Here is a 13470-nt window from a genome sequence, read left to right on the forward strand (position 1 = left end):
AACACAACTTTGGAATAGCTTTAGGACTTGAATACTGGAAATGTAGTTCTTTACCTATGGAACAAAGAGAATCAGAAGATTGGTCATAGTTCCATAATATATACTCTTGTCAGAGAAATATATCAGTCTTGCGTTTCCTTCTGGAAGAGACTTTAGACATTCTAAGTCTTGAGTTAGACCTTCAACATGGGAAGGATAATAAAAAGCTCTCTTCTATCTTTCTAGCTCCAAAATTTGGGGATTAACCCGGCAAACATTGGATTCAGTACCCTAACAATGGAATCTGACAAATTCATCTGCATCAGGGAGAAAGTGGGAGAGCAGGCACAAGTAGTAATAATTGACATGAGCGATCCAACAACACCCATCAGACGTCCAATTTCTGCCGAAAGTGCCATCATGAATCCAGCCTCTAAAGTAATTGCCCTAAAAGGTGAGTAACCCTTTATTATTGCAGTATGAAACCTACTGTTTAGCTGTATTACTGCTTACGTATGGTCTTAAGCTTAAAATTTATGTAAACTTTCTAAGAAGGATGTATGTGAGGTATATGAGGATAAGAATTCTTGCCTGAACTTGCATGCTGTATTTTTGGCTGTGGATTTTTCAGTAATCTTTGGATGATTTGCCTCCAAGTAGGTGTGAGATGCTTGGGCTTGGCACTGCAGCCTCCTATTCTCACTGAGGACCAGGTCAACATATGGTATACTTTCCCATTAAACAGGTGTTGTAAATGTAATGGACACTTGTAAAGGTGAATAGGAGTGTAAAGCCGTTCTTGCTTTCTTCTGTGTCCTGGCTCTTTCTTGTAGCTCTGAAGAGCTTACTAGATACCAACAAAATGTCGTAAGGATGGCTAGTAACTGTGAAAGTCTGAATGTACAAGCATGTTAAGTTTGGCCATCATGAGAGCTTGCGCATAGAACACCTCTGCTTACCAGTACCTGTGGTGTTGATACTGCCTTTACGTAGCACTCTGAGCTCAAAAAAATATTTTTTAATACATCCCTGGTGCTTTTCTTAAATGACTGACTTCTGGTATTGAATCTCAATAACTGTTACTGACGATGTACTTTTCTTCCTGCATCTTATCTAAACAGATGGTGAGTGAACTTTATCATGACATTTCATGTTCTGTAGTACAGAATGGTCTAATCTCATAAAAAGTACTGAACTTTAAGGTGGCCATTTGACAGTTCACTTCATAGCCAGGTGGGGGATCTTAATCCTCAGCTGGTATTATAGTGAAAACATTCTCCATTGGCTTGTTGCTAAACATTTGGCTGCTTTGGCTATTGACTGTACCAAGTGAAGGAGAAGAGTATGCTTGTAATGTCTGTGTGCGTGTATATATGGTGCAAGTACAGTTGATAGGCAAAACCAAGTTGCAATATTTTTATGAGAGACCTCTACTAGCATGTCTTGTGTGCTATTCATTTCTGCCTAAGTGTGTTTTTTATTGTCAAAGATCATGGTGAAATTACTTAGGGGTCCAAGAAGTAACTGTCCTTAGAACTGGTAGAAAAACTGTAACTTCTTGTCTTTGATCTCTGGTTTATACTGACACTAGGGGAAAACTAATGTGTTAATGTCTGACTTCAGCTGAATCTGTGATTCAGCTAAGATGCTTATACATCTTGTAAAGGACTGCTTTACCTGGGATGTGGGTAAAGACAACAATGAAAAAATGATTTCAAACCTCTTGAGAGTTCACTGTCCTTAATCTTGGACCCCTTTAAACAAACCATATTGGCAAGGAAAGTGCCTTCTCTACACTAGCAGAGCTTCATCCAGTTCTTAAAAGAAAACTACATAATTGGGTTTTAAAACTAACCTTCTAACTAAATGGATTATTATCAGCTTCAAAGAATATAGCTTTATTCTTGCCAGTGTTAAGACTTGCTCAAAAGGAGTATAGTTCTGCCCACACAGAGTGAATGAGCTTGTTCTCTGAAGAGATAAGGTTGGGTGAGTGATGTCACATTGACATGCAAAGTTGTGTTGTCAGGTGTTGCAAACTTAATGATGACTTCTTCTATCAATAATTTAATGACTAAAGGGTTGGGTAGAAAAGAGGATGAACAGAGCTACCTAACCAATATGTTGTTACCCACGATAAACAGCAGAACTACAGTGAACTGCACTGAAGATATGGTTTAAGTCAGTCTGTCACTCCAGACTTTCCCTGCTGATTGCCTGAGGCTTCAGTAGTCAGAATTGTTGCATATTGTGACTCGGTGTGCCATGATTGAGAGTTGCTCATAATCTGAGGATTATTGAGCAATAAACATACAAACCTACCCTCAGAAAAAGAAATGAAATGATTCTTGATTTTAAACTGAAATACAGTATGCACAATTTCATTTCTGGATTGCATGTGGCATTTTCCTGGTGTACCAAGATTTATGCTTTGTCCTTGTGTTCATGATTCTCTTGCTTTGCTCTGTATTGAGAGTACTCCCCAGTTGATCTCAGTGGAGAATGCAGTACTCGGGGGTGCTTCCATTCTTTGTAGAATGGAGAAACTTTGTGCTCCAGTGAACTGAAATGTAAATTCTCATGCCAGTGTTCAAAAAATGAATCTGCTTACTTGTCTATACCTGTAGAGAATAGTCTAAGTAGACTGATCAGTCTGGTAGCTTGATCAGAAAAACTTATATAAGAGTCTGGCTTTTTGTCTCAGATCTTGGCCTAAGAAAGTGTTCAAGTAGACATAAGACTCAAACTCACACTTGCCCTCACTGTGCCTTTATAGCAGGTTCTCCTCTCTTAATCCAAATAATGGGGTTTTTTTTTGTAGTTTAGAGTTCTGAAGTTTGAATTTATGTTGCCACACCTGAATTGTATTGCTGTGGCACCCAACATTGAGCTAGCTGCCTGATGAAGCTTCTAAAGCCATTTCCAACTGTAATACAGCAGTCAAATTTAGCCTAGAAGATAGACAAGCGTGAGCTTTTAACTCATTTTAATAGCTTGTTTGTTTCTTCTACATTCTTAAAACTAAGAAGGACGTCCAGTTTCCTTTTCAGGAAGACTGACTTTGAGAGCAGTTTCTATATGCGCTTACTGGTATTCCTGTTTAGATGGTGACTAGAGCCCTTCCACGACTACTTGTCTGCCTTCTGCATGTGAGGCTGCACACTGTGGAAGTTCCAAAAATCAATTTCTTGATAGCACCACTCCACTGCTGGACAAATTGTTGTCCAATATAGCAAATATGCTGTTTCCAATTATCCGTTTACAGTTGATGCTATGCTTGGGCTTATTGGATTTGTACAAGACAGTAACCGTGCGTGCAGAGCAAGGTCATCAGAAATAGGCTGGTTTTGGTCCCAGGGAAGCTAGCAAGCTGTCCTGGACACTAGTTGATCAGGTTAACAGTTCTTTATGCAGTTAATCTAGGGAGTTGTCTCTTGGCACTGCATTAAACTAATACGATCAATTTACTGTATAAATGATGCTAAAACATTATAGAGCGGTCTGAGTTGCATATTAACTTAGGGTTAGTATCTCTTGAAAATGAATCCTCAGTGCCCAGCAGCCTTCATCAATCAAAACTTCCCAGTAGAAGGAACATCTACCAGTTTGACAGTCAGATGTGTTACTAGCAGGGAAAACACTTCTAAAATGAGGATAGAAATAACGGCATTACAAGCCAATACTCTAGCAGTCTGAGTGGGTGTCTTGTGAACAGAAAACAATATTCCTGGAGCTGAGTCGTCTCATCTGTAGTAAAGCAAAATGTCACTTTGACTTCCTGAAAGGAATAGAGTTCCTTATTCTTTATAGGTTAGTTCAGTTAACATTAGTTTTAAGTTTAGCCTTACGAGCTGCTTCTGGTAGCTAAAGGAATACTAAAATCTAGCTTAAACCTGCAATATGGTTAACTAAATCATGAAGCAGTAACCTTAACTGGAACTAAAGCTCCAAACCTTTCTATAATAATCTTTCCGAACTTTTGACTGGCCTCTTCAGTAGGCACTTGTTGTATTACTGTTGTACAGAGCTCATCCATCTCCTAGTTCAGTGCACAGTTTCTTCAACAGAAAAAATAGAATGGAAGCTATGGTCTTTGGCTGTAAAGAGCTGTTGCAAGTCTCGTGCTGTTGGACTCAGTCCAGGTGATCTACAGCAGCTACTAAATGGACACAAACTGGAGCCATTCTTTCTATTAATCATACTTAATGACATCTACTAGACACCTATAGCTTGGTATACCGGTGCTGCTACCTAAACCAGAGTTTACACAAGCTCTGTAGCTTAGACTATCTTTTAACTACAGCTTATAGTTAATTAAAATGTCTGTGCTTGTTGGTTGTTGGAATGTCCATGTAAGTGTCCGTAGGAAGTAGGCTTTTTTGCTTCAAGGATGGTAGCGGTGTTGGGGGTGGGGAGGGGATTCTATTTGATAAGCATCAGCTATCAAAGGAGATTCAGATGTGACAGGATACTAACCCTGTCTGTAATGTCACTGGAACAGTGGGTTAAACAGGCTGCTTGTGAATAGGCAGACTACAGGATGGCGATTGTGGTAATCTATCTGTGATGTTTCTTGGGTTTTGTCATACTAGCTGGGAAAACACTTCAGATCTTTAACATTGAGATGAAAAGTAAAATGAAAGCCCACACAATGGCAGAGGAAGTGATCTTCTGGAAATGGATATCTGTGAATACAGTTGCCTTGGTGACAGAGACAGCAGTCTACCACTGGAGCATGGAGGGAGAATCGCAACCCCAAAAAATGTTTGACAGGCATGCTAGTCTTGCGGGCTGCCAAATCATCAATTACAGAACAGATGAACACCAAAAATGGCTGCTGCTGATAGGAATTTCAGCACAGGTAAGTTACCTGGAAACAGCATGCTACAAAAACAATTGGGAGCACTGTTGCCCCACTTCACTTAATAGCTGCTAAAGTTTCTTAACTTTGGTTTCTATAGATCAAGAATTCAAAAATATCTTTTGTCTAGCAATAACCTGACTTTTAATGCGGTTAAAGCATTGGAGGAAGGGAAGAGAGGCATTTGCTGCTTTTTAGTTTACTGTCCCAAAGGTCTTGCAATAAACATTTGAAATTGTATCTCTAAAAGCTGACCTTTCTTCTTTTTTCTAGCAAAATCGTGTGGTTGGTGCAATGCAGCTGTACTCAGTTGATAGAAAAGTCTCCCAACCTATAGAAGGCCATGCGGCAGCTTTTGCAGAATTCAAAATAGAGGGAAATGCCAAACCTTCTACGCTGTTCTGTTTTGCTGTGAGGAGTCCTGCAGGGGGCAAGGTAAAGTCTGCAGCTGTTTTCCTGAACTTGGTACTAATGGAACTTCAGTGGTCACACAGTTTAGCGTATGCTCTCTGAAGAACAGCTTGGAAACCATGTGTGCAGCATATTTGGTCAGCATCAGTCTTTCAGTAGGATAGAAACTGCAAAAGCCTGAGTTGCTTGGGTGAAACTTAGACATAAGAACAAATGTAGATGCAATGAGAACTGAGCTCAGGGTGTTAAAGTATCAATTTATGCCCGCATGGTGTTTTGTGTGTATGAAGTTAAATCATTAAGCGGCCTCTTGCATCTTGAATCCAGTACAGAAAGAGGCTATATAAATCTTAGGTATATTGTTTGCATCAAACTGATAGTGGAATTCAGTAGCAGTTGAATATGCTACAATTGCTGAGCAACCTGTAAAGAGCTGAGGTAACACTAAAATGTATAGAGCTTTCTAGTCTTGTCCTGCACAAATTGTTGATGAATTGACAAGTCTCACTCAAAACATCCTGAACAAGTTGTCTTGAATAGAAATACAGTCTGGTTTTGTAGCAAGCATGGTTTAATATATTTTTTTTTAAGCTTTTTCTGTTTTACTTTATCAAGTTCTGGAAAACTTGTCCATCTGGTAAATATCTGTAGCACAGCACCCCAGACTCTGTTCGTTCAGGATTGTGCAGATATTCATCAGCCAAGGGTGGCAGATGACTTCAGTAGCATATCTGAAGAGAGGAACTTCTTTCATGTGGCTGTACTTGCAGACAATCTTGTGACATGTACTCTTTTCTTCGTAGCTACACATAATTGAAGTAGGTCAGCCAGCTACTGGAAATCAGCCATTTGTTAAGAAAGCTGTTGATGTGTTTTTCCCACCTGAGGCACAGACAGACTTTCCTGTGGCAATGCAGGTAAATATTTGACCCCCCAAAAAGAAACTTTGTAGCCTGGCAAGCCTACATCTCTGTTGTAAAGAATGCTTTCTAGTAGGGCTTTGCTGTCATTCCTTTTGGTTCTGGGAGGGGTGTTAATAGATTTGTGGGAAGTAACCTGGACATTAAAACAGTAACTCAAACACAAACATATAGGCTGTTCCAGTATTTGTCCAGGTATGTCAACCTAAGGTTGTATTGAAAAAAAAAAAAAAAAGAAAACAAACAAAAAGCCCCAACAAAACCCCTACCAAAGACCCCTCCCAAAACCAACACAAAACCAGACCCCAAAATAACCTCAATAGTGTCTTCTAGTATAATATCTCTGACATCGCTTTGGCTACTGAACTTCCTACTAACGTTCAGAGTTCCAGATAAGAATGTTATAGTGCTTGATGTAGCTTCACATGAAAATGGCATTTCATCTACAGTAATGTCACTATAAGAGACAAATGGAAAGGAGAGTCCTGTAGCAGCGCGTAAAAGGCAATTTGGGACATTAAAGGGAAGTTCTTTAGGAAAGAACATAGCTGGTTGGCTTGACAGGCCAAACCACTCAGCATGTCTGCAGGACTAGCAATTGTGTAATAAAAGCAAACTATCTCAGAGCATGCAACTACTGACCAGTCTAACAGACTAGCTTCGTAAATGAACCAAGAGATGCCTTAAACTAAGGTAAACAAAGCAAGCTGTCTACATATGGCTCTGTACTTCACCTTGAGGCTTAATCTGAAGACTTGTTCCAAAGTGAAAGTACTTCTTTGTGTGAAGGCCATTTTGACTTGAAAGCCTCCCCAGTCTAAGTGACTTGACAGGTAAAGTGGAGTACTCAGTTGCTGTGCTTGGTTTAGGTTCTGCTGGTGCTTTGGGCAGCCTTTGTTGGAAGAGAGTGGGATTACCTCATTAATATTTCTGAATAGAAACCTGTACTGACGTATCTAGACTAGAATGCTAATTATGCCCAAACTTTCTCCCTCAACCTGACTTATTAGGATGAGGAGTATGTCCTTTGCTGCAGATGAATTTTAAATCATCTTCAGCCTCTCTATTCAGTGGAGCTGTGGCTCCAAATGGCCAACAAACCTGTTCATTCCTTTGAATCTGTAAGGAAGAAGTCTGAAACTATATTTGTTCTTAGTGTCAGTGCAAAGGCATGTCACTGGAGTGCTGTCTTGTGACTAGGCTAAAGGCAGCTGTCGTAACTGTTACAGTCTTATTCTTGACTAATAAAACCTCATCTTTTGGCAGATTGGAATTAAGCATGGTGTTATCTACCTTATCACAAAGTATGGATATATTCACATGTATGACTTGGAGTCTGGAGTGTGCATCTACATGAACCGTATTAGTGCTGATACTATCTTTGTCACAGCTCCTCACGAACCTACCTCGGGCATTATTGGTGTGAACAAAAAAGGACAGGTAACAAATCCAGCATTCTGGTTTTGAGCCTTCTAAAGCTCAGATGGAATGTAAGAAACCTAATGCAAACTTGATGCAACAAATGTCATGGAAGGGAGCAAGTAACTATTTGATTAGTCAATTTTAACCTCTCCTAGTACAGAACATCTTGGGGAGGAACTTGTTTTGTTCATAATCTACTACTTCACTGATGGGCTGCATAGCCATTTGGTTGCTATATTTCACAGTAGTTGTGGAAGGGACAGTACTCTTCAACATGCCTTTTGTCCTTCCCAGGTGCTTTCTGTGTGTGTTGAGGAAGACAACATAGTGAACTATGCTACAAATGTTCTCCAGAATCCTGACTTGGGACTGCGTATGGCTATACGTAGTAATCTAGCTGGGGCAGAGGAATTATTTGCCAGAAAGTTCAACACACTGTTTGCTCAAGGAAGTTATGCAGATGCTGCTAAAGTAGCTGCATCTGCACCAAAGGTAAATAACTCCAAAGGTAAAGCTTAGAAGTCATGGGGATTTGCCTTAGCTTAGTGGACTTGCTTAGCTCACTTGCGTTTCAGTACTTGACATTCAAAAACTAAAGAGCTGCAATACTAGCCTTCATTCTCTGCAGTTTGGTACTTGTTCTGACTAATATATTCTCCTGTATCCCATAAAGGAGCATTTGCTATACTTCTTCAACTGCATTTGCTGTGGCCGCTGACTTCTCGCTAGAATGTTTGATGAAGATCTCCACCCTGAATGCTTAAGAGTAGATGCTTCAGTGTATAGCTTAAACCTGTTTTTTGACTAACACTGTTCAGCCGTCGCTGATTAAACATTGTTTCTCTCTCCCTTATGTCTCTTTAGGGAATTCTACGTACCAGTGATACAATCAGGAAGTTCCAGAGCGTACCAGCTCAGCCTGGGCAGGCCTCTCCTCTGCTCCAGTACTTTGGAATATTGCTTGACCAGGGACAGCTGAACAAGTTTGAGTCTCTGGAGCTCTGTCGCCCTGTCCTACAGCAGGGCCGCAAGCAGCTTCTGGAGAAGTGGCTGAAGGAAGACAAGGTAGGCTCGGTCGTGACATTAGCTTAATTCTGTTGCCTTGTAACAATTGAGTGTGAACAATACTTTTGTTGATACTACATCTCTGAATTCTTCTGCTTGACAAAATACCACTTCTGATTTCAGCTGGAGTGCTCAGAGGAGCTGGGAGACTTGGTGAAGACAGCTGACCCAACCCTTGCGCTCAGTGTCTATCTTCGTGCTAATGTGCCAAACAAAGTGATTCAGTGCTTTGCTGAAACTGGTCAATTCCAGAAAATAGTGCTGTATGCTAAAAAGGTATAGTTGTTTGTTACAAACTGCTAGACTATCTTATGTTTAATGTGTACATTCTCAAGCTATCTTCCATGAGATAAGTTTGATTTCTGTTACTTAAAACTGATAAGTAGGTAAGATTGAGAAACAGTGTTTTCTTCATTGTAGTGCAAATCATTGTGTATGACTAAGGTCAGAGCAGTCTGCAAAAAAATTAAATTCGGAACACCCAGAATTTTACAAACCTATCAGATTAATGGATGGGCTCAAGGTTATTCTAGAGAGTAAAGATAAGATTCCTCCTAAATTCATAATTTTTGTTTTTTTCACAGGTTGCAAAACAATTTGCGTGATGTCCATTTGTAAGTTTAGGACCTGGGTTGATAGATAGTGCCCTAAGAATGTTGAAAGATTTGTTCCTAGCAGTTTTCTTACCTAGCCAGAGAAACGCCCTGGTGCAAGTTCAGTTACTAAGTGGGTGAATGATGAATTTCTGTGTTAACAGACAAGCAATGCTTTTGTCTGAGAATTTCTGTAAGATGGGGGATGGGCGTGGCAACCTCACAGCAGTCCATAGTACCTATGCTAAAGAATCTGAAGGCTTAGAAGATGTGTAAAGCTTCCCAGACATACATGACTGTTTCTGAAATCTCCAGGTTGGCTATACCCCAGACTGGATCTTCTTACTGAGAAGTGTGATGAGAGTCAATCCAGAGCAAGGCCTGCAGTTCTCTCAGATGCTGGTACAGGATGAGGAGCCACTGGCTAACATTAACCAGGTGATGCCTACAACAACAGTACTGGTCTCTGCCTAGGCAGAGGTAATAGCATAGTACCATTTTGGGGACTGGTAAGGCCAGTTCAGGTCTGTAGCTGGCTTGGTTAGAAAAGTGACTAAAGTATTCTAGTCGTTTGGTTACCATCAAGTCTTTAGAGGCAAGTGTGCTCTCAAGTTCTCGTGGAAGCTTTCTGGCTTAGTACTGTAATATTGATAGTGAATCTGCCACAGTCTTAGTCTAAGCAATAGAGTGTTACTGTCCTACTGTTGGCTTTAATGGAATATACATTAACTCTTCCAACGCAGAGAATTTATGGGAAGATGAACAGATAAACCTAAGTTGAGTGCTGGCTGCCAGTGGCTACTTCTGGTTAAATGGACAGAGAAATGAGGCAACAACGTGCATTATTAAATAATTGAAGCTACTTAGAAAAAGTCTTAGCAACTATCCTGACAAAAGGGAGGGGAAAGGATTCGCATGCAGTGTTAAAACTAAATAGAGTTGGTGGCAAAATCTGGCATAATAGCTCAAAGTAATGTTTCTTACATTCTAGAGAAGAAGAAAAAGTGTGAAACTTGTCTATTACCATGTTAATAATCCTTTGAAAACAAAGGGAATATAGCATGCTAGGTGATGTGATGAGCTGCCTTTCTAGACAGGCCATTAGCACATACAGATAAATGGGCATACGTGTATATAGACCCCTTCTCTAACTTGACCAATCTCCACAGATTGTAGATGTGTTCATGGAGAACAGTCTTATTCAGCAGTGCACGTCCTTTCTGTTGGATGCCCTGAAAAATAACCGCCCTGCAGAAGGTCACCTTCAGACTCGTCTCCTGGAAATGAATTTGATTCACGCCCCACAGGTAAGACCTCTTAACCTCGTTTCTCCAAAAAGTGAAGGAGAAACAGTGGTAGACTTGCTCAAGAATATGATGTCTGATACTGATATCTGTAAGTAGTTTAGCAACATCAAAGACTACTAATGAGTCACTGGTGTGACTTTTCAACAACTTTTAGGCTGAGCTGCTGTGATTCTCTGACAGTCTGAATGTGAAATGTAACCTCCTAGGTTGCAGATGCCATTCTTGGAAACCAAATGTTTACACACTATGATCGTGCTCATATTGCCCAGTTGTGTGAAAAGGCAGGCTTGCTCCAGCGAGCTTTGGAACACTACACGGATCTCTATGATATTAAACGTGCTGTCGTTCATACTCACCTCTTGAATCCTGAGGTAAGTGTGCTGTACAGAGTAAGAAAGTGAAAGCTTAAGTAAAGTGAACACTCTTTAGTACTGCTGTAGCTGCTAAAATTCCTGCAGCTGCTATAAGATGGTTTTGTAGGTACCGAAGTAGCACATGTAACTGTGATTCAAGAACATTTGTCCAGTTAATGATTAAACCATAATCTGTACTTTCAATGGCTTAGATCTGACCTCACTTTCTCAGGTGACCATTTCAAATCTTACTTCCAAACTGCATTTTTGTAGTTGTAAAGATGGTGAGTCTGTTTCTTTTAAAGTCTTAGGTCTTAGTGCATGGGAGACTTCTCTCTAGTAGCTGGGGTAGAAGCTCTGGTTAGTTGCCACATTTTAGAAGTCAGTCAAATCCTGTTACTAAATAAAATTTCTTTCTCTTTGCAGTGGCTTGTGAACTTCTTTGGCTCTCTCTCAGTTGAAGACTCTGTGGAGTGTTTGCGTGCCATGCTGTCAGCCAACATTAGGCAAAACCTACAGCTCTGTGTGCAGGTTGCTTCTAAATACCATGAGCAGCTTGGTACCCAGTCTCTTGTGGAGCTTTTTGAATCTTTCAAAAGCTATGAAGGTACAGTATTAGAAGGAAGCAGCTTACTTGGAAGCACTACTTGACTGAAGCTAATAGTAAGGATTGTAGCTAAGGTCACATGGCTGGACCTTAGGATGCATTTATCACAGTGAGTTCTAGTGGTAGCTTTGTTCTAGATAGTTCAATCCTTCTGAGAGACTAGCTTTCATTCAACTGCAGGAAAAAGCAGAAGGATTTTTTTTCCCCATCTTTCAGGTTTCGTCTCTCTTTCTGATCTTTACTCAAGAGAGTTAAGAAACTAAGTCACAAGCCAAAGCCCGTAACAGTCTGCACTTGCTTCGTGTATGCTTCTAACTATGTTAAAAACGTGACTCTTCCTAGGACTGTTCTATTTCTTGGGTTCCATTGTAAACTTCAGCCAGGATCCAGATGTTCACTTCAAGTACATCCAGGCAGCTTGCAAAACTGGTCAGATAAAGGAAGTGGAAAGAATCTGCCGTGAAAGTAACTGCTATAACCCAGAACGGGTGAAGAACTTTCTGAAGGTAGATATTCTATCCAATGGATTGAGCAGTTCTCTGTATGTTTTGCATAGCAGTAGAACTACAGCCTTGGGAAATACCAACTTGAGGTTTAGCTGGCATGGCTGCGAGTAGTCTACTGTGTAGCTGGAATAGGAGTCTGATCCTATTCCGCACATATAATAGGTCATTCTAGGCTACCTTGGGAAAACAAGCCCAAATTCACCCTTTCTTTAAAACTAGGCTCTATGATACAACCAATCTCATGAATGTGTTGTCACCTAGCAATAGGTGAATCCAGGCTGGCAGAAGGAAAGACCATGCTGAAGTATTCAAGGATATTGACTAGACAAAGCTTATTAAAACTGGAGTCAGCACTTTTCATGCTTTGTGACTGGTAAAATGGGATTTTAACATCGCTTCATTTTGCAATGTTAAGTTCTTGGCCCAGCAAGCATCTTCTGAATTGATATTTGTTTTGAAGCTAGAGATGTAGGCTTAATGTGGCACTTCATGAAGAGCCTAAACTTAAAACTCAACTGATAGACTGGCCGCATGGTATTCATAGTGGGTAACTTGCTTTTGAAGTCAATTGTCTGCTTGGCAGTCTTAAATTTGAATGTATTGTGACTTCTAGTGCTAAGGGAACTTGGTCAGACTTTCCTGCTCTGAAAACGCTTCAGCAAATGGTGGTTGTTTACTTTTTTCTTCTTCTCCCACAAAATACAGGAGGCAAAACTCACAGACCAGCTTCCTCTGATCATTGTCTGTGATCGATTTGACTTTGTTCATGACCTGGTGCTCTACTTATATCGCAATAACCTGCAGAAGTATATAGAGATTTATGTACAAAAGGTAAGGAGAGTCTGGGTTTTAGCTCTTGCTCTTTCCTTCCTTAAAGGAACTTAACCTTTCAGTAGACTAAAGCAGAATCTGCTATGTCTCTTATGCTCACACTTCTAGTGTGGAGGCTCTTAAATCAGCCTTTGTCTATGACAAACCTACAAGTTTAGTTTTTCCTAGGATGCATATGCAAATGCGTTAGTAACTTAAAACTCACTGCTCTAAAGCATAGTTTAAATTGTTAAATAGAACTTCCCCGTGTGAAAGACTGGGGGTGGGTTATTAGTAATGCTAATAACTAATTTTAATGATGGTGGCTTATTCTAGGTGAATCCTAGCCGTATACCAGCAGTGGTTGGAGGGCTTCTTGATGTGGATTGTTCTGAAGATGTCATTAAGAATTTGATCATGGTGGTTAGAGGCCAGTTCTCAACAGATGAGCTGGTGGCTGAAGTGGAAAAAAGAAATCGGTAACGAAAATGCATCTGTAGACACCAGTGTTGTGCTTTCCTGTCCCTGGTATACGCCCAAATTGAATTGGATGCAGTTTTGTTGAATGATACAATACTAGTATTGTTTTATGTTTATTTATAGAAAAGCAGCTTAGATTTGCTAGTCAGTCTCTTC

At 40.3% G+C, this 13470-nt stretch overlaps 1 protein-coding gene across 1 annotated transcript in view; it reads left to right on the forward strand.

Moving 5' to 3' along the window:
- Nucleotides 1-231: 231 nt before the first annotated feature.
- Nucleotides 232-13470, forward strand: part of CLTCL1 (clathrin, heavy chain-like 1) — a 27972-nt gene continuing 14733 nt past the window's right edge. Inside the window, exons 1-16 of the mRNA XM_009888154.1 lie at nt 232-433; nt 1101-1103; nt 4572-4840; nt 5114-5275; nt 6055-6168; nt 7438-7611; nt 7888-8085; nt 8458-8658; nt 8782-8934; nt 9567-9689; nt 10421-10558; nt 10765-10929; nt 11338-11518; nt 11861-12024; nt 12730-12855; nt 13171-13313. Coding sequence (XP_009886456.1) covers nt 277-433; nt 1101-1103; nt 4572-4840; nt 5114-5275; nt 6055-6168; nt 7438-7611; nt 7888-8085; nt 8458-8658; nt 8782-8934; nt 9567-9689; nt 10421-10558; nt 10765-10929; nt 11338-11518; nt 11861-12024; nt 12730-12855; nt 13171-13313 — 2471 coding nt within the window. The 5' untranslated portion in view covers nt 232-276. The remainder of the gene's footprint in view (nt 434-1100; nt 1104-4571; nt 4841-5113; nt 5276-6054; nt 6169-7437; nt 7612-7887; nt 8086-8457; nt 8659-8781; nt 8935-9566; nt 9690-10420; nt 10559-10764; nt 10930-11337; nt 11519-11860; nt 12025-12729; nt 12856-13170; nt 13314-13470) is intronic.

Source organism: Charadrius vociferus, unplaced genomic scaffold, assembly GCF_000708025.1.
Source record: "Charadrius vociferus isolate BGI_N301 unplaced genomic scaffold, ASM70802v2 scaffold326, whole genome shotgun sequence".
Classification (NCBI taxonomy): Eukaryota; Metazoa; Chordata; class Aves; order Charadriiformes; family Charadriidae; genus Charadrius; species Charadrius vociferus.